This window comes from Artemia sp. Qi Xiang Cuo, chromosome 19, assembly GCF_049724085.1.
Source record: "Artemia sp. Qi Xiang Cuo chromosome 19, ASM4972408v1, whole genome shotgun sequence".
NCBI lineage: Eukaryota > Metazoa > Arthropoda > Branchiopoda > Anostraca > Artemiidae > Artemia > Artemia sp. Qi Xiang Cuo.
In genome coordinates this window covers 45,414,129-45,435,913 of record NC_142812.1, presented here as the reverse complement: position 1 = coordinate 45,435,913, position 21,785 = coordinate 45,414,129, and the positions used below count along the sequence as shown (strand labels likewise).

Here is a 21,785-nt window from a genome sequence, read left to right as displayed (position 1 = left end):
AAGTTTTGGTTTAAGATCTGGGAGGATTGTAATCGCCCCAGATCTGGTTTAATTTTTAGGATCCTCGAATCAACTAAAAGAGAGTACCGGAAAGCTTTAAAGGTCTTCAAAAGAAGGCAAGTGTCTATTCTATCTCGTGATATCCGAAATCATTTGCAGATACTATGGAACAAAGTATCAAAGTTTACTTCATCATCATTTTCGTGTTCTAACCCTATTAATGTAACTTCCTGGGAAAAACACTTCTCCTTGTTATTTTCTGATAGCCCCCACCACTGGGCACCACTTTTCGGTAGATTCTCTTACACCATTTTTCTCAACTAGATCATAGCCGAAATCTTGTTTCTATCACGTCGTCGTCAATTCTTACAGTAGTTCGTCTCCTTAAAAAAGGCGAAGCTCCTGGTTCTGACGGAATCCAATCAGAACATTTGATTTATGGTACAGCAAAAATAGTTTAGCATATGACACTACTTTTCCAAGCTTCTATTGTGCAGCAATTTGTAGCGACTGCACTATGTGAGGGCATTGTGATGTGTGTCCCAAAAAAGAATAAGAACCCTCAATCTTGTGACTCTTATTGTCCAATTAAAGTTTGTTCAGTTATTGTAAAATTATTTGAAAAGATTGTTCTTTTAAAAATTTCAAAAAGGTGTGACCATGAAGATCATCAGTTTGGTTTTCTTGCGGGTCTTGGTGTTGGGAATGCACATGCAGTTTTCGTGTCTATTTTGGAGAGGTATGAGAGAATGAAGAAAACTTTGTATGTTTGTGCAATAGATATTTCTAAAGCATTTGATTCGATCCTACACTCCCAAGCTGTTTCAGCACTTTTGAGGAGTGGGGTAAACCCATTGATTTGTGCCTCCCTGTGGCAATGGTACCAAAAATATTCCATACGTGTCCGCGCGCAAAATCTTTATAGCGACCGAATTTCTGTGCGTCGTGGAGCAAAACAGGGCTCAGTGTTAAGTCCTGCAATATTTAACAATGCCATCTGCTGCACAATCTGCAGAATATTGCGTTTTCTTAGTGAGCCATCCATTGACACAAGTCACCTTTCATACGCAGATGACGTTCTTCTGCTGTCTGATAATTTGCAATCACTGCAGGCTGCTGTGAACAGCCTTTATGCTGGGTTGTCTGACATCAGGCTGTCAGTCGCTTCTGCTAAAACTGAATTTCTCGTTTTTGGTTGTCATCACCTTCCCGTTTCAAAAATTTAGGTTTGCCCTGCTACAATATCTGCCACTGCTTCACTCAAGTACCTTGGACTTGCATTCGGGACCTCAATTCAAACAACAAGGTCATTAAAAATAAATGTGTTGAAAGAGAAGTTGAGAAAGTCCTATGGACGTTTTTCTAGAGTTAAAGGTCAATTTGACAAAAAAACACTTGGTCAGCTTTATAACTCGTTTTTTGCTCCCCGTGTATTTTTCTGGTGCCATTATGGAAATTTTCTACCATGTCTGAACGCCAACAAATTCGGTCTGTCTTTTTCAAATTTTGTAAGTATTTTCTTTGTATTCCTATTTGGTCTCATAACAGTTATATCTCCAAGTGTTATGGTGTTTTTGAGATAGGTGATAAGATGGATGTTTTAGAAGGGAGATTCGGACAGCGATCTGAGTCAGTCATAGATTTTTCATTGGGATGTATTAATCGTTTTGTGAGTCATTGTTACTGTATTCTTTTTTCTAGTGTTTGTGATGATTAGTGTTTATATTTTATTTATATAGTGCTTATAAGTGTTTGTAAATTTCTTTTTTCATACTCCTCTAAGTGTATTTTTTGTATATATAGAGGGTCCAAATAAATTATTATTATTATTATTATTATGTGCATCCCAAATGACAATATACATCAAGATTATCCCAGCTGTCAATGAGTACCACATCCCAGCTGTCAAGATTATTAAGTTAAAACTTTAAGTAAATGCCATTTGGGATGTTGAACTAAATCAAAAGACATTTACATTCAGCTTTTTAAAATGGTGTGTGCAATCTCCCAAGAACACTTAAGGCTATTATGCTGTACCTTATGGGAATAAATGTTTTAAGGCATATTACACCCCTTTTGCTTTACTGAAAAAAAAATGTATAATAACTTTTTTTGCATTTATTATATAGGAAAATTAAAAAAATACTGGGAAACAAAATATTGAATTGCTGAGATTTCTAGGAAATTACATAATTATATTTGAATGTTTCATTTATTTCCATTAGTTCTTTCTGTCATCTTGACTATTGTAGTGATTCAGTTTTTATTTTTGTCATTTTTTTTTTTCGAAAAATTAAAGAATACCGTTCAATATACTTATTGTCTTCAATAAAACGTAAATGATGGGATAGGCTTTAGAACTTTTGCAATTAGGAGAGTTTGAGAAATAATCAAATAACAGTTAACCTGTTATTTAAGACAATGAACAGATTAACCTGTTAATGTGGCAACCAGTTTGGGTTCAAAAAGAACAGGTTTAGAGAACATTTGCATCTTTTCACGTGTAATATGCTCATGGAGGGTGAGCAGACTGGGGAATCTATTATTGTTGCAGGTTTAGATGTAAGCCAAGCATTTGTCACTGGCCTTCATAGCCAGCCACTGTTGATTGATTATAATTGTGGTCCTAATATTTTGATAGTTCTTACTTTCTGTAATTTGTGTCACAAACTCGAAGTGAAGATTAACATTAGTCTACTGAGCGGGACAAATATTTCATCCATTGTTACTCCAGTCCAAAAAGGAATCAGTCAAAGAGCCATCTCTTCACTGCTTTTATACAACAGCAGTGTAGTTGAAGCTCAGCAGGTGGTTAAACCTAGTTTTCTGTATCATGATATAGATTTATCTATATTAAATTATGCTGGTGACACTTCAGATTTAAGCTATTTTTTTCCTGTTCTGAACATAATTTTTATGTGTTGAAAGGTTCATACAAGAAAATGAAACTTTAACTGACCTTCTTGCTTTCAGTTGTAAAGGAAGTAATCTTGGCCTAGATGTAAAACTAGGCAACAAGACAGCAACACCTTCATCTGGTATATTGTATCTTGGTCTACCTATTGGTTGTGTCATTAAGTTGACATACATTTGAACAGCACATATCTTTGCTAGCTAAGTCAGGAAAGTTTACCCTGTGCTTCTGTCTTCAAGACCTTTCTACTGTTGACAAAGTGGAGCCCAGCTATTTTTGATGGTGGTTACACCACATTTAGCAGCAGTTTCTCTGTTTTGAATTTTTATTAGATAAAATAAACATGCAATTGCCTTTTCTGATTTTACAAATTTGTCTTGTTCCTAACTCCCCAGAGGAGTAACCAAGGGATTAGTAGCCATTCTCACATACCCTCCATACATCATTGTGCAGAAAAGACTAAAGAAGCTCAGTAGTTGTTTAGCAGAAAATGATTTGTGGGATGCTTTGCAATATTAATATCTATTTTTTGTTTTGTGTGTTTTCCTTTTATTTATTTTATCTGTTTTGTATATTACTCCACTAGTGGCATATGTCATTTAGTGGGAAATAAAATCCATTCATAAGAGATACTGCAATAGATGAATAAGCAAACATAAACTAAAATTGATAATGAAGTCAAACCTAAAATACACAGAAAATATGACAAACAGGAGTAGGGTTATGGAGCTCCATAAGAAGGCTCCATAAGCCTTCTAAGGCTAGAAGAAGGCTCCATAAGCCTTCTAAGGCTAGAAGAAGGCTCCATAAGCCTTCTAAGGCTAGAAGAAGGCTCCATAAGCCTTATAAGGTCCAGAGCATCATTTTTACTTCACTGTAAACACAATTTATATAAAATCTTTTCTCTTTTAATAATTACAACATTGAAAAATCAAAATTCCTGAAACTTCCAAGAGTCAATATCATTGTATACTAAACAGTCAGTCTGCTTTCATTAGTTATCCTGTTATCTTGATTTTTAGGACAATTATGGTAATTTACTTTCGTTGATGTTTGGACCAATAAAAGCCTTGCTCTTCAAACTTCATAACGTTTCCAATAAAAGATTAATAGTACCCAAGTTGTTTATAGAATTTAAGAGGGGATGGGGGTACCGTTAGTTTCGTTTATAAGCATTGGCTGTGATGTTATTTTTAGGTTGTTTAAATGTTGCTTCTGTGAAAAATAAAAAATCAGACTGTTTGAAATGCAAATTGTTTTCAGTCAAAGGTAGATGACTTTCTGGGCTTTAGAAAATTAGGAGATGGTAGTTCTACTTCTGTTTGTGGTAATTTCTGTTTACTTTAATGGTGACTTGATTATCTGTTTTTATTTCTGTTTGTTTTAGAATTAATTTATTTGTGTGCAGCAGTGTCTGAAACTTTATGTTTAATTTAGTATAGATTTTAATTTTGGTTTGTTTTGTGTTTTGATTATTCATTAAGAACAATTTCTGCTTGTTTTAAATTTTGAATTATTATATAACTTCATACTGGCTTACCTTAGGTGTTTCTGGCTCTTTACTTTTATTTGGAAAACTCCTTTTTTTGGGAAACATGATTTCAGTTAATGTTGTAAAATAATGGCCTAGCCCATTTTATGGCCTACAGTAAATGATGTAACTCATCTTGATTTGGTTATAAATTGTGGTCAGAACAGCATTGCAGATTAAATAATATATGACTGACTACTGTAAATTGTAGAACTAATGTATGATCACACACTTATTTGCATATGATTTTTATCTGTGTGTGACCATCAACAAGTTTTGATTTTAATACATGTGGATCAGCTTTGGGATTTCAATCCATGATTGCTCCTTCTATAATTTAAGTCTATTACGATTACATAGGTCCTAGATCCTATAGGGAGAATATGGTCCTAGATTCTCAATATTTTCTTGTGTTGTTCCTTAGGAATTACCAAAGGGGGAGTATGAAGATGGATGAAAATTTCAAGCTAATTGAAGACTTACAGACAATGATTGACATCAATTCCCAGCATCTATTTGGCCTTAGAACTGAATGTGCTACTGGAGTTGAATTAACACAACAGCAAATAAGAACTATGGAGGTAAAAGATTTTGTTTCTTTTTAACCCTAAATTAGACACCTAACATAGTTCACTGTCACCATAGGACATATTTAATTGATTTAAAGTAATTATATTAATGTTTGGTTTTGAATGTAAATGACAAACGGAGTATAATGTAAAAACGAGAAACAAAGAAAAGAAAAAAAGTGGGAAATTTCAAATAAATCAAAAAACAAAATTCATAGCATGTTACAGGCACAATAAAAACAAAATTCGAAAAGTTAAAAAAACGAGACTCATAATATAATATAGCCACAATACTGACTCAAGAAATACTATACAACTACTCCTTTAAAATGGAACACCATGGCTGTTGTATGCTTTAGTCCATCTGCTGATTGTAGCATTAGGGTCATAATGCTATATTTCTGTGTGGTCAAGAAATTGTAATTTTAAATATTAGGCTAACTCCATCTCCCTGAGGTGTCTGTTTGAAAGAAGAAACTTTCCCAGATATCCTGTTAAAATACAACATTTTTTTCTTTTAGATTGAGAGCTAAACCCTCCTCTTACGCCCAGGGCAAATTCTTGATTAGCGCCCCCTCCCATGTCTTACAGAAATTTTCAGGCCAAATTTTAACAAAATTTTTCATTTATTAGCAGAATTTTGCCAATTGAGCCCTCTACTTTATTTTAATAAAAATAAAATTACAAAATGATTGTAACTGTAAGATTACTCATTTGAAATTTTGCGCTCCTAAAATTTCTGCTCCTGGGGTAAGTGCCCCCTCTGTCTCCCCCCTAGAACCGCCTCTGCTCAGGGCGTTTGAATTTGAGGGTGTTACCTAAAAGCAAGATTGTATATTTTTTTTGGAGGGTATTCTTACATTATTCTAACAATTTTCTAATTCCAGAAGTTCTTGTTTGGCGACTTAAGACTCATTAGTTCCTAGATATTTGGAATCATTATAAAAAAAAAATCTTATTTGGCATAAATATTGTTTTCAGAGTCGGTTACTTATGACAATAACTGCTTGAGACTTCATTATATTGATTTTGTGACTGGTTACTTCAATTGGAATAGAATTGTTAAATGTATACAAAGGTGGAAAATTTCCATAACATTTTACCCCCATGACAAATCAAGATCGCTTCTTCGATCAGATCAGTCTGTTTCCGTTTGTCTTATATTGTCGCTAATATAATAAGACGCTTTGTGAAGTGCAAATGTTTATTTTTCTCAAATAAAGAAATGGTTAGAATTTGGAGTTTTGATATCAAACTTGTCTTATTTCTGAGATAAAGCAAAAGACTTATTTGTATATAGGACTGTTCGTTGAAAACAATGAAAAAAAAACAAATCGCATTCCTAATTTTTTTTTCTGTCTCCTGTAAAGTTCCTGCTCAGTGACAAAACGTTTTTTGAATTACCTGAGCTTATTTGTTCCCGAAGTTCAATCCTATTCCATTTCATTAATTTTAGGGTAAGCTGCTTAAGTTATATAGTAAGCAAATAGTTGCTAAAATGAAAATTTCTCCAGATGAGAAAAGGAAGATTGACAAACCTTCTTTGAAACAATGGTTCCAGATTGTAGGACTTAAAGATACATCAATCCAGGTAATCATCTACACTCTATGTTTTCTCCTGTATTTTCTATTTTCTCCTTTGTTTTCTACTCCTTTATTTTCCTCTTTGTTGTTCTCTTCTACTTTTTTCGTTGGTCCAATTAATTTCGAGTTCTACACTTTTTGAGTTTCTATCTAAGCTGTTCTTATATTCTTAAGCAAAGATTCACGGGACCCAGAGTGGCTTCATGATTTTGAATTTACAGTAAAAACATTATTTTATGTGTCTCAGTTGATATATCAGTTTTAATTAGATTGGTATTGATAGTGCAATGTGAAGTTTTTCAATAAACATTTATTGACTACGCTGACAGAATTGTTGTGGGGAACAACACTTTTGTTTTTACCATCGATGATATGTCTTTTGTATCTACCCCTCAATATCTTAATCGTAGTGTAACCCAAGACAAATTTTCGTTATAAAAAAAACAAATGTGAGAGATGCTCGTTAAAGAATATCGCAAAATATGCTGTTTTTTTTTAAACTAGGTTTTTTCTCTGTTCCCTGACGCCTAAGTAGTGCTGTTAATTTCAAAATGCACCATGTATGGATGCTGAGGTTTTACATCAAAATACACCCTATCTCAAAATATAATAACTAACAATCGTTTCCTTATAATATTTGATGATGAAAACAATATGAGTCTATGTCTATCACCAAGTGATTGGCTCATAAACACTTAAGTAATAATTGCAAAACTGTGTCGTTGAATTAGACTATTGTATTACTATTGTTGAACAACCGTTTGCAGAAGACATATTCCCCTACCCTAAAATATGTCGAAATCAACTATTAGGTCGAATAATTAGCACACAAATGTTTCCTCTCATCCCTGAAGAGGAAGTTTCACAATCCTTGCTTGTAAGTTACTCTTTGGAATGCTAGAGGGAAAATCTCAAAAAACGAAACTGCTGACGCCTCATTCAACAGCATAAAATGTCTCGACTAACGTCTATGTCGGTACCCTTATGCCAAATATCAAGTGAATTCGGACATTTTAGTGCTGAATGAATGTGAGCCTTTGAAGTGGTGGGCGACTCTGTAAATTCATCCACTCTGTTCCCTTGTCCTATAACGACTTGGTCCATATGCTGCCAGCGGATTGCAGGTCAGAGAAGGGGAATACTCCACTGAAACTCGCTGTTGAACGGTGGTACTTGCCTATTAGATATCCCGCTTTTCTACTTTTCTACTAAAAGGCTGGTGGTGAAAGCGGGGGGGGGGGGTGTTTCAGGGACTAGTAACCCTCTTTGTACCTCAAATCAACGCAGATTGAAAATCATTGTACCTTCTTGAGTGAAACGAGGTGTAACGCGCCAACCTTTTTGCTTAAGATATTGAGGTGGGATTTGTGGTCTCTGTTGAAGAAGTAGCTGTCCTGCTCTGATCCCCCAATCTTAAACAATTCTTGTGTCATTCCGGTTTAAATAAAGCGCAGTGTTCATGCCGTTTCTCTGAAAAGTTGGTATTGCAAGGGATATTGGTGAGGGATGAAGGAACTAAAAGCTTTATGCCTGAAGTCATACAGGTTGAAGCAAAGCCGTACCCAGGATCCTTTTTTTTTGGGGGGGGGGGTGCTCAAAGATTTTTTTCGAGGGGGGGGGCTCTAAACAAAAAAACCTCAAAAAACGCATACAAAATTTGTCTATATCCATTTTTGTTACGTTTTTACGAGTCAGACAAACAGTGGGACGGTATTGTAGGGTGTCCTGTCCACTTGGTTTCACTAATTATACCACCTGAAAATCATTGCGCAATATCGGTTCAAAGAAGGTTTAATGTCTTACCTTTCTGCTGAAAAGTTGGTAATAAGAGGGACGGGGGAATTTTAGATGGGCAACGAACTAATTTTCTGATTGAAAGTCCTTATATGACTGCGCTTCAAACCATGAGTGCATTTTGACATCCAAATAAGACTAATCACAAATCATGCTATGATTTAGGATCAAAAAAGGCTCAGCATGCCTACCTTTTTTCTAAAAGATTAGAGAGGTTCTGAGTGAGGGGGTATATTAAACAGGCCACTGGTTCTGCTCCTCCCATCCTACAGACTGAAAGACGCCACAAACCCACTTCATGCCTCAATGATACAGATCGAAAGTGTAGGTTTGATTCTGTTCAGAGGCAACGCTATAGCGTTGCCTATAGTAAAGGCCATACGGCTCCAAGGTTTTGTTGTTTATTTATTTATTTTCTCCCAGAGGCAATTCATATGGAAGGGGTCGTCGTGAAAACTTCAAAGGGGGCTTAATCGATTGGAAATCGAGAGTTCTAGTGTCCTTTTAAGGATCAAAAGTGATTGGAAGGCAACGAACACCTCTTCCACGCCCACCATTTCCCCAAGCACATCCAATGAAAATTTTGAGATAGCCATTTTGTTCTACGTAGTTGATTTCCAGCTAGAAATTATGTTTTTGAGGAGGACACTACCCCACAGCCCTCAGGGCAAGGGTTGTAAGTTATGCCCTTAAGGTTTTTATAGAAAGTATTGTCGCAGAAAATTCAAAAAGGGCTCTTTCGATAGGAAATTTAAATGGCTAGTGCGCTTTTTAATAGTCGAAAGTAATTGGAAGGCAACTAACACCCCTTCCACGCCCACCATTTCCCCAAACACACCCAATCAAAATTTTCAGATAGCCATTTTGTTCAACGTTGTTGAAAATTCTGGAAATTATATCTTTGAGCATGACACTCCCCCCTCCCCAAGGTCTTCAGGGCAAGGCTTATAAGTTATGCCCTGGGGGCATATATGGTTCTTATGGAAGGAATGCTCGTATAAGCTTCAAAGAGGGCTCGTTTGATTGGAAATGGAAAGTTTTAGTTACCTTTTTAAGCGTCAAAAGATATTGGAGGGTGATCAGCCCCCCTCGTACTTTTTTTCTCAAATGCATCCGATAAAAATTTTGAGATAGCTATTTTTTTAAAAATAGTTCAAAGATCATATAACAAAAACTCCAGTCTCGACACAACCCCCCAGGGCTCGAGGGTAGGCGTTATAAATTATGCCCTGGATGCATATCTGGATGTTATGGAAGGGATGCTCGTATAAGCTTCATAGGGGCTCATTTGATTGGAAATTGAAAGTTGTAATTCACTTTTTAAGAGTCAAAAGTGATCGGAGGGCAGCTAGCCTCCCCCCACACTCCATTTTTTTTTTCACAGGCACACTTCATATAGAAGGGGTCGTCGGATAAACTTCAAAGGGGGCTCATTTCAAAGGGGCAAACTTTTTTCACTTTGTTATTGTTACTTTGATACCAGTTTTGAGACTTTGATGAAGATTTGATTTTTTTTTTGAAGTTTGATTTTGAAATAAGGAATTTTTAAAAACTTGAAACTTTTTGAAAACAAAACTAAAAAAAATTAATTAAAAAAACTTACATAAAAACAAGTTTTTCAAAGAAAATTAACGGCAATTTTAAAATTAAGCTCATTAGATTCAAATACCTGTTAAAATTCAAACTCAAAACGACCAGAAGTTACTATTAAAGAATAAATGAAACCCAAAACGAACAGAAATTAAATAAACAATCATAGGAAAAAATATACAACAAGTAATAATATAAATGCATAAATAGATCTTAAAGCGAGTAATGCTTAGATCGAATATGAAAATCAAGCTTAAAACGAAAAAAAATATTTTGCTATTGAAGTATAAATGAAACTTAAAACGAACAGAAATTAAATGAACAATCAATGCCAACAAACATACAATAGATATTAATATAAATGAATAAATAAATCTTAAAATGAGTGAAACTTAAATTGAATGTGCAAATCAAGCTCGAAACGAACAAAAATCACTACAAACAAGAGTTTGGGTTTCGCCTCCTTCTCTCACAGCAAAAGTCTAAAACCTACTGCGTCATTGGCGCTTTACTGAAAACTATATGTGTCTTGAACAGTCTTGGAAGTATAAACAACATCAAAGTGAATATTTGATATATAATGATATTAGTTGTCGAAAGATCCATCAGTTTAATAATTTATTTCACTCTAATTGTATTTTTATTTTCAATGCTTAAAAAAGAACTGGAAAAGAAAATACTTGTAATATAGTTCGTTTTCAGTGAAGCGCAGTGTTTGTAGTGATTTTTGTTCGGCAGTATCCAAAGTTTTGTTTGTAGTGAAACTATATTCGTCTTGAACAACTTTAGAAAGAACTAATAAATTAAACTGAATATTTGATGTATAATAATATTAATTGCTGAAAGCTCATCAGTTCAAAATTTTACCATAATTTTAATGTTTTTTATTTTTAATGTAATAATTTTAATGTTTATTTTCAATATTAAGTACAAAAGAAAATATTTGTAATAAAATTGATTTTCAGTAAAGCGCCAATGACACAGTAGGTTTTAAACTTTTACTCTGAGAGAAGGAGGCGATACCCAAACTCTTGTTTGTAGTGATTTTTGTTCGATTCAAGCTTGATTTGCATATTCAATTTAAGTTTCACTCTTTTTAAGATTTATTTATTCATTTACATTAAAATCTATTGTATGTTTGTTTTCATGGATTGTTCATTTAATTTCTGTTCGTTTTAAGTTTCATTTATACTTCAATAGCAAAATATCTTTTTTCGTTTTAAGCTTGATTTTCATATTCAATCTAAGCATTACTCGCTTTAAGATCTATTTATTCATTTATATTATTACTTGTTGTATGTTTTTCCTATGATTATTTATTTAATTTCTGTTCGTTCTGGGTTTCATTTATTCTTTAATAGTAATTTCTGGTCGTTTTGAGATTGAATTTTAACAGGTATTTGTATCTGCTGAGCATAAGTTTGCAATGGCCTTTACTTTTCTTTGAAAAACTTATTTAATTTTCGGATTTTTTTTTAATTAATTACAAAAAAGGGCAACATGCCTACCTTTTTCCTAAAATCTGATGAAAAAAGGGATCATGGGCCCACTTTTTGTTATTAGTTAATTTTTGCACCAAATTATGACTTTCTTGGTTTTTATGCTGAATTGCGCCGAAAATAAGTTTTAAAATTCAATTGAATTTAGATTTGTGTAACGATGCACCGAACTTAACCATGAACTCTGCCAGATGTTAAATGACTCAAAAGACGAAAAGATTCACGTGACTGCTTGTTCAGAATTCATCATAGGACTTAGAAGGCTATCGGGTGGCTTTTTCGTCACATGTAATGTATTTAGGGCATCTAAATGGGCTTATTTGTTCGTTACTCTCATATTAGGGCACTAATGAGAACTTCATTTCATTTTTCAACTACTTATACCATCACAGTGGAACATGGATGAGGCTTTGACACCTATTGAGGCACGGCACCATTCTCTATAATACTATTTGCCGATATAATATGATATATCAAGCTGGGAGAATGAATATAATAAAAAATTATGAACAGTTTCAGGCAATAAAGCATAATAATAATAATAATATATTATATATATATATATATATATAATAATTTATTATAAGCCATAAAGCAGGCCATACAGAACAGTATTCTTTATTACACTCCACAAGAAAAATAACACAAATATCAGGTTTCACTCATTGATGTCAACGCTTCATTTACATATTTACATAACTGCCTGATTGTCCTTTTTACAGTCGTTTTCAGGATTCCCGGGAACTCCAAGTTACCACCCTCAAAATACTTTTACCTTAAAAGAGAAAGTTGCTGGCACTCGGTGAGAATATGGGCCACAACTTCAATACCTAGGTTACATCTGGGGCAAGAGTAATCCGCATCTGCACCTGGGGCCACCCAGATAATGTTAAACTCCTAATAAACGGGCTAAAAAAAACTAATAAAAACTATTCTTAGCTCCAATTAGGATTTTACTCCCCAGTAATTCCCTTCGAAAATCCAAGTGCTTGTAAGCACATACATACTGCACAATATCATAATAGTTGTTTATAAAACATTAGTAAACCCACAAAAAGCGCTCTAGGGCTATAATGAGAGAAACGATGTAATGGTTAGGACACATTCTGTGGATGAACCAATAATACAAAAAGCACTCAGACAAAGCCTGAGCTGTATGAGCATATAACTTTTAACTTTGGCTTTACTTTGAGCTGTCTTAGATTTTTTCTAAGCTGAAAAAATTCTGAACTATTTTAGAACTGCCTTTTCATGAATTTTGGGTCATTAAGCCCTTCTATTGTTATGATTATCTAAATTGTAATTCAGCATTAAACTTATGCTCTAATTTTAAATCTATTAAGAAATAATATTTCGTTCTGTTAATTTTACTTCAAGAAGTTTTTTTTTTCAAATTTCTACATTAAGAACAAAATCCTTATCATTGTAGATTTGTTTTTCTACTGTACACAAACTTAGTTTTGTGTAACCAAGCTAAGTATTTGAAGGGATAAAATTTGAAATTTTAGCTCCTTAAACCGGTACTACAAGGCGGTTTATATTATATGTAATATATTACATATGATATATTATAACACACCAGAAAAAGAACAGCGTCAAGACAATGCTGCTCAAACCGAACCAGAAGAAAACCCATGTAAAGAAGAAAAAAGGTCATCCAATTCATCAGGAAGCAGTTCAGCAGAAACTCGGAATGATTTTATAGAAGAAAAGATGGATGAATTAATAACCAAGGAAGGAGCAAGGGATCAAGTGACCAAGGAATCAAATGGATCATAAGAGCATAAACCCAAAAGATTAATTCTTACAGCAAAGAAAAAACACAAAAAGCAAAGAATGGCAGCAACTTTAGAAGCGATGGGCCGATTCAACGTCTTTTCTTCTTCCTGAACAGAAAAGAATAACTGAAAAGACAGCTCGACCTGGAACAAGAATCAGGCCTAAAAAAGAAAAAGAGTCAAACTCTTTTGCTGAGACAAAACCTGAAGAGGCGACGGAAGAAGTAAAAGTAAATGACTTTACTCTAGAGCCAGCAACTAAGGAAAAAATATCAGACAACTGGGAGGAGCTTCTGGACGAAGAGAAAATAGCCACACCAGAAAAAGAACTTTTAGAAAAGGGAGCAGACCCCAACCTGGAAAATTCTGGCAAAGTAACAGCTGTTTGTCTTGTTTAATTTTTTGTATATAAGCGCCAAACTAGTACTTGATGGTTCTATGAAACCTGGCCTGTTGGTTCAAATCTAAAAATGGGTGGTTGTGGACAGTAATCACAAGTTTTTATGAAGGGAAGTTTCGGTATATATCCTAAAAATTATTTGATTTATGTGTAGTTCTTTCTGTGTGTCCTTTATAAATTAAAATTAAAAATTGTTCTTATTTGCTTTTTGATTATTGCTTAAATTAGTGTTTTTTTTTTTTTTTTTTTTTTTTTTTTTTTTTTTTCTGATGTCGAAAAAGAACAATGGAAATGGTTGAATACAAATTTACTTATGACCTACTACCATTTTCTTACTCAATGCATCTTAAACGTTGTGAACGTCAAAATTTATAGAAACAAATTCGAGGTAACGTCTAATTTGCTGAAATTATTATAACCCTGTGAAGTTACTCAAATAGTTCATGTAGGTATCGTATTGAAATTTGGGAAACATTGATTTAATGTACAATTCTGGGATTTGTGGCACACCTGTGTTGGCTTCCAGAGAGGACAAAATTTCAAAATCTTATATTTTCTTGTTTGCTACAGTGGCGTAATTTCGTCAATCCTGGGGGGGGGGGCAATGTTCCCAAATCAAGTGAAAATGACAGTGAAAACTGAAAAATGAGCCGTATAGTATCATAAAGGTAAAGATATACTAAAGAAAAGTGACCCGTTTCAGCGGATGCTTGAATTATGCGGATGCAAAAGTTTTGTTAGTACTTTAAAAAGAGCTATCTATTCTAATTAAACGGCCTTTGTGATTCAGGGGTTTGTGATTCGAAGAAAATTCGAACTTTAGCGTACAGAGCGAGGTATTGACTAGGTGCTGAACTCCCTCATATACGTAATAATTTCTGTTCGTTTTAAGTTTTAATGTTGCTCCTTACTTTCAGTTGAAAGTGCTTGTTTTTTTATTTAATTAAAAAGATAAGATCAGACTTTTCTATAACCAAAAATTACTAAATGTAGAAGAAGAATATGGGACAGAAAAAAGAATGTGATAAGAATATTATATATATATATATATATATATATATATATATATATATATATATATATATATATATATATATATATATATATATATATATATATATATAGTGACTTTTACCGTTATCAGGTAATGATTTAAATATTATTTTAGAGTGTCATGAAGCTAGGAATTACTTTTGACGAAATGAATGAATCATCGGAGCACGATTTAAAAAAGCTGATTTCACCGATGCTAGAGGGCGGTGGTGAAGAATGGAGACGACTCTCATATGCTTTTCATAATCTTCGTAAATACACAGGTAAATTGTTTGTTATAGTTAAAACTATAATCAAGACATTTAATTATCATTAAAAGTCAAGTGAATATTAAAGTATTAGTAACCATATCCCAATGTCTCACACTTGATTACTCCATTACTCCAAGGAAGATCTGTGCCAGTGACCCCTTCACTTATTTTTTTTCAGATTAGAGATTTATAAATATTGTTATGTTATTTATGTTGTATTTTTCTTATTATTTCCTTATGAATAATATTATTTTGTTTTTTCTTTTTTACTCCGCATTTATTTTATATTGCGGGTTATAAATAAACTTACTTACTTACTTACTTTAAAGATTCTAAAGGATAGTTAAATTTGGAACTTCAAGATTTTTAAAGGAATGTGTGGCTGTAAATTTAACCAAAGAGAACTGGGCATCTTCCACGTATGCCTAGAACCATCCCTCCCTGTCCATTTTTTTATTAGGGTGGTGGTGGTACGATTTCAAAGAGAATTAATTAATTATGTGTAATTGGTTGTCAACGGGAATTGAGTTGGTTTATTTTCTAAAAGTTTCTTTTATGTTTTGGTTTTCGCATTTAAATTTATGGTGAATGTATAAATTCTTTACCTTCCTCGGTTATTAGTTTGAGCTATGGCTTCTGGGTCTAAACGAGGGAAATTTTCATTTTTTTGTCAAACTCTTTTAAAAACGACCTAAGGCGTACTTTTTAAATTTGATCTTTTAAAATGTAAAACCTAAGGTACTAAGTACTAATAAAAGCCTAAAGTACTAAAAAAGTGTGTACTAAAGTGGTTACTTTGTTTGTGTGAGCACAAAGAGAAAAGACAAGTAAAATTAAGGCGAACACAAACTGTACAGCTAAGCAAGAAAAGGTAATATCTACGCTAGGTAATTATCTACAAAGAATACACTGCTTTTCAATCATAAATTCATCAGGAAAGCAAATGCAGAATAAGTTTATTAAAATTATGCTAAAATACGAAAAGAAACTTTCGCGTTGGGTTGTAACATTATTCTGTGGAAAAAGTAATAAAAAACGTCTGGAATAAAAATGATTCATTTATAGATTAAATTTGTTTTAAATTTTGTTTCTTTGTCTTATTTGAGGCTCTATGAAGTGATGCTGTAAGGTTCTTTTTATCTATTTATTGTATAGCCTGTTGTGCAGTAAGTGGTGCATGCAACAGAACAAATAAAATAAAGAAAAGAAAACAAGAAAAAACGGACATGAAGACAAATGACTTGTCATGTACGTAATGGAAAACAAAGAATAGAAGCGAAGAACAAAATAACGAAAAAAAAATGAAGTATTGCATTCAACAGAAAAAATAAGATTGGGCAAGGGGAACAAGAATAGAAGCAAAAAACAAACAGCAAAAAAAGTTCCGCTTACAACAGAACAAATAAAAAAAGAAGAAAAAAACGGACACAAAGAGAAATAACTTGCCATGTACGTAAAGGTAAACACAGAATAGAAGCGAAAAACAAAATAACATACCTCATATACAGTGAATAAAACTTTGCTTTAATAAACAGCGAATAGCTGTAAATTCCTGACTACATTATATATAAATTCTCGACTCTGAACTGTACCTAAAACACTCACAGAGGATGCCAAGGATTATTCACTATCTTTTCATGCTAATATTTATATTACTTGTGCCTTTTTCTTTCTATTTATTTGTTTTGTTGACGACGCCTATATCTCATATAGGCTAGACATTTGTGGGTATAAGCTGATTTGGAGCTATTCATGGCCTGTTAAAAGTTGTTGGGATGCTCACAAAGAAAAGATTTTGAAGAATTGAAGCAATTTTTGTTAGCCAATGCCAAGGTAAATTGAAGTAAATTCATTGCGAAAAAAATCAGGACATTTAACAACGAAAATAAGACAAAAACTAGTAAGCAATACTTATGGGCCCCAGTGATAATATTTTCCTAATTTATAGCATAGGCTTCTGGAAATTTGCCACACTCCCTATTAATAGAACAAAATTGCCAAAATGATGTGTAAAAAGAATAAAGTACTGTTTTTTTTGGTTATATTACTGTTTATTAGAGTGGATTTTGAATTCATTTTTAAATAAGTAAGATAACACATTTTGACATTTAAGAGGTTTTGATTGTTGGCTATTAAGGATCAACTTTACTCTAATAGGGTTCGAAGCCCTCTAATAGGGTTCAAAGGCACGCAGCCTTGCTTCGGAACCTAGCCTTACTTTGGATGCCACTGTTTCACTGTTATCGTAATTTTGTTGAACTGCTATCAACAGTCTTCAGTGAAAAACTCTAATACTACCTCAATACTCTATTATCTCCAATACTGCCTTATTCAACTTATATGGCATCTTTGTTAGGGGATATTAATGTCTAGGTTGGTAGAAACATGGATGGATGGTATCGTAGCCTGGGTAAATCTGGTTTAGGGAAAGAAAATAGTTACAGTTATTAACTGCTGCAATTTTTTAGTACCCCTGCGCTAAGTGCTGCATAACAATCTAGTTATAACCAATACAGTATTTGGTTATGAAATAGCCCATAAGTTATGGTGGTAATGGTAAGACAACCAACCTTATTGATTATGTTATTTTGAACCGAAGATTGGCAGGATCGATACCAATACTGGGTATATACAAGTGCTGTTACTGATGCTAAAAGTAAAATCACCATCTAAAACTGTCTAGGGTTAACTTAAAGCTCAAATTTAGAAATGCTAGCTACCTTCTGGGAAGTTTTGATGTTGAGAGACTCCAGGATGAGATTTTGAGAAAAAATTACCAGGAACAGTTGATTATTAAACTAGAGAGTGTTAAAGTTGACAATGTAGAAGATTAATGGAATAATTTTAGGAAAATAGTTTGTGACGTAGCAGAAAGTTTCTTAGGGAAGAAAGTTGGAAATAGGGCTAGGAATATTAGTGAAAATGCTTTAAGTCTAGTTGAGAAGAGGAAGAGGAGCTTGTAGAAGTGTTTGAGTGAAGAAGAATATGGAAATAAGAGGAATGCAAGAAAAGCAGGGGAAGCATTAAAATAGGAATCAAGAAGATGTGAAGTGCAGGCCATGAATAAAATAGCTGAAGATCTGGAAGTTACAGCCAGACGGCATAACAATAAAATAATGTATTGGCATGTTAAAATATGAGAAGGATTATTCAACCTGGATTTGCCCCGATTAAGATAGTTGTAGGGCCACAGTTAGTGATAAAGATAGTTTTAAAGAGAGATGGGCAGGAAATATTGAGAGTGTGCTAAACCGTGATAAAGTTACAGAAACTGAAATAGAAAAGAATGGAAAAGTTTCTGATACTACGAAGATTTGTTTTGTAAGGATATATTACAGAACAGTACTAAAACGATTAAAAAATAATAAGCCCCCAGGCGCTGATTGTGTGGTAAATGAGTTTTTTAAACATGATGGTTCTGCAGTTAAAGATAAATGAGTCATATTTTTGAAAAGGGGGAAGTACCTAGCAATTTTATGAAAACTTTTATCAAACATATCCGTAAGAAAGGCGATGAGAGTCTATGTAATAATTATAGAGGCATTAGTTTCGTTTCTATGGCAAGCAAAGTACTTAGTATGATGATACTTTTTAGAGTTTGAGATGCTGTAGATAAAGTTTTAACAGAAGAACAGTGCGGTTTTTAGGAAGCGGAGAGAATGTGTTGACCGATTTTTATCTCTAAGGTTAATGATCGAGAAGTACCTGAGTCATTTGGCCATTTTAGTCCTCAGCTAGTGCCTGATTACCTGAGTCATTTGGCCCCTTTAGTCCTCAGCTAGTGCCTGAGTATCTGAGTCATTTGGCCCCTTTAGTCCTCAGCTTGTGCCTGAGTGCCTAAGTCATTTGGCCCTTTTAGTCCTCAGCTAGTGCCTGAGTACCTGAGTCATTTGGCCCCTTTAGTCCTCAGCTAGTGCCTGAGTCATTTGGCCCTTTAGTCCTCAGCTAGTGCCTGAGTACCTGAGTCATTTGGCCCTTTTAGTCCTCAGCTAGTGCCTGAGTACCTGAGTCATTTGGCCCCTTTAAACCTCAGCTAGTGCCTGAGTACCTGAGTCATTTGGCTCCTTTAGTCCTCAGCTAGTGCCTGAGTCATTTGTGCCCCTTAAAAGTACAAATTTGTCTTAAGGGGCACAAGAAAGGCAATGGGAGAGAATGAAATCAAATGGGGAGGAAAAAAACTCAGTTTTGTAGATTATGAGCAAGTGTTTAATACAGCCGATAGAAGAGCTTTGGCGAAGGTCCTGTCCTTGTGTGTTGTATCAGATAAATACACTAAAAGGATTAATGCTATGTACGAGACTAACATTACTGTAGTTGAGGTTGGAAACGAGGTGTTATGGAGAATTCAGTTTAATCTCCATTGATATGCACCAGTCTGATGGACTTTGTCCTAAGGAGCATGACAACGGCTATGGGGGAGCATGGGATCAAATGGGAAAGTAACTCTCCTAGACCTAGATTATGTTGATGATTTGAGGGTCCTAGATGAAAACGTTAGCCAAATGAATGATTTTATGTAGGTTTTGAGAGTTAAGACTGCAAGAATAGGTTTGAAAATTAATGTTAAGAAGACTAAGTCGCTTAGACTGGGAAGAAGTGAAAGTGAAGAAGTTATGTTGGCAAAAAAAAATCGATCAAGTGGATAGCTTCATTTACCTAGGCATGTTAAAAGCTGAGTTTTATTCCCTGTCTACTCGTGCATCTCTTTCACATTTATTGGTTCCTTTCCAATCCTATCTTCTTCGATTTCTTTCTCGTTCCTCGACATCAGACAGACCAAATAATTCCTATTGATTACTAGCTATACCCATCCAAAACATGTAAGCACCTTTCATTTTTACAGAAATACTGTTGCAACGTGAGAACGACTCCGACAATGGCCGACTAACGCCAGACTTGCACTGGGATTCCTGGGATCTTCAGGCACCGAATATTTCAAATAGAGTTACACCTTCACCGATGAACACGCCGTCGCGTTCTCCTCGACCTAAACGACATAACGGGTTCGAAGCTTGTGGCGATGTTGCCCATGGATCGCCATCTTTATCTTTAGCTAAAGCTGGCAGAGAACGAAGATTTACTCCTCCACCCACACCCTCCGTAGGAAAGGCGAAAGGTAATTTTTCTTAACAAAAGGAAGACATCAAAATTTATAACAATGAATGAAACTTTGAATGCAAATAGGGGATTTAGTAAAACAATGAAACCCAAATATTTCGGTTTCACTTCCAGTAACCTTTGTCTGAAGAGAATAACTGCAGTGAAAATAGCTAAAAATGGCTATAGGGAAAGGTGATATCATATATATCAACCCAGCGATGGCTATGCACTTTCGTAAAAACCGCGGAATTTGGACCTTTACTGCTCTATCGTAATAAACTGGAATAATCAGCGTAGAACAAAGAAGACAAAACACAAAAAAAGTAAGAGCTTTTTGTTACATGTTCTTTCGTTAAAAATTAAAATCATGCTCAAGTTCAATGTACTACTAATACTTAGTAATATTTAATACACTACTTCTTACAGCTCAATTCTTCGTGTGTCGGGCCTGTTCTTTTTTATTAACTTATTTAATTTATTAAAAAAAACAAACAGTGTTATGCCAATGGTTTGTCCCAATCTGACTCGGCATAGGTGCCATATTATTTTGAGTTATATTTATGTGCAGTGTTACAGCAACAAGAGGAGTGTTCAGCTTTTGGCAAACAAACTGAAAGCGTTTTTCAGATTATTTCACATTGGAAGGGATTGTTTAGGGATTTCTTTTATATCACGGAGAGTGAGTTCTAAACAGGAATCGTAGAGAATGTTCATCTGCAGGGATGATGGGTTACATAAATGTCTAATTGGTCTACCTTTTATTCGTCCCGGGACATTTTGGGGTAGGAAATGTTTTCTTCATGCAAGGGGCTTCGCTCCGATTAAAAATGAGAATGCAACGCAATGACGTAGTTTTGTAATTATTTGTAAAGTGTTTAAATGATGGTCATTTGGCGATATACAGAACCTCATTGCTCTTGTTATCAAATGTTTCAAAGCAAACAATAGGGAAAGATAAAACATCAGAAACAACTCATAGGCAAAATAACGTAGCCGTATCTTACACATGTTTTTTTTTTATAACTGTAAAGTGTGGGGTATTTGTCTCGGGAAATACCCTCTTACCGGTCTCCAGTGGGGGATGACCAAGCTTCCACGAGGACAAGACCGTGGGTAGCCTAGTAGCAGAGTTCGTACCTACTCAACATGTTGCCAAAACTACTTTAATTAACAAATAAATGCTATACAATACTAATTTTCACTCGTGTTACAATATTGTTATTCTTTGTTGTCAAGTCCTAGTGTAAGTTGCAGAGAATTCGACTAAAAAAAAAATTTCGGGGGGGGGGGGGTTTACAAAAAAAACTCAATAAAGGCATACAAAATTTGTTTATATTCATTTTTGTTCCGTTTTTACGACTCAAAAAACATTTCGGGGAGGGGGGGTTCACCCCCCCCTCCCCCATTGGATACGGCCTTGCGGTATAATTCCTTTTTTCTTTAGCTACTTCCTTTTTATTTTTCATTTTCTGCCTGTTCAATTATTCGGAAACCATTCTTTTTCATTTCTCTATAATCGATCCATAACTTCTTTAATTTGAGAAGGATTATAGTGGAATCACCGATAAGGAGTAGAAAAATAAATCCGCCGCAGTCGTGATCCCAAGGCTACATGGACTTCAATTTTCATTTGTGATTTCTTTTTGCTCAAAATTCGTCTGAGGCTATTTTTAGTTTTTTCAGAATATGTCATTTCTTTCTCGAGAAATTTATCAATTTTTT

General features: G+C 34.3%; 1 protein-coding gene across 1 annotated transcript in view; it reads left to right on the top strand.

Moving 5' to 3' along the window:
* Positions 1–21,785, top strand: part of ksr (kinase suppressor of ras) — a 112,396-nt gene that overhangs the window by 12,576 nt on the left and 78,035 nt on the right. Inside the window, exons 2-5 of the mRNA XM_089105653.1 lie at positions 4,870–5,026; positions 6,471–6,605; positions 14,828–14,975; positions 19,807–20,079. Of these exons, the coding sequence (XP_088961779.1) occupies positions 4,889–5,026; positions 6,471–6,605; positions 14,828–14,975; positions 19,807–20,079 (694 nt within the window). The 5' untranslated portion in view covers positions 4,870–4,888. The remainder of the gene's footprint in view (positions 1–4,869; positions 5,027–6,470; positions 6,606–14,827; positions 14,976–19,806; positions 20,080–21,785) is intronic.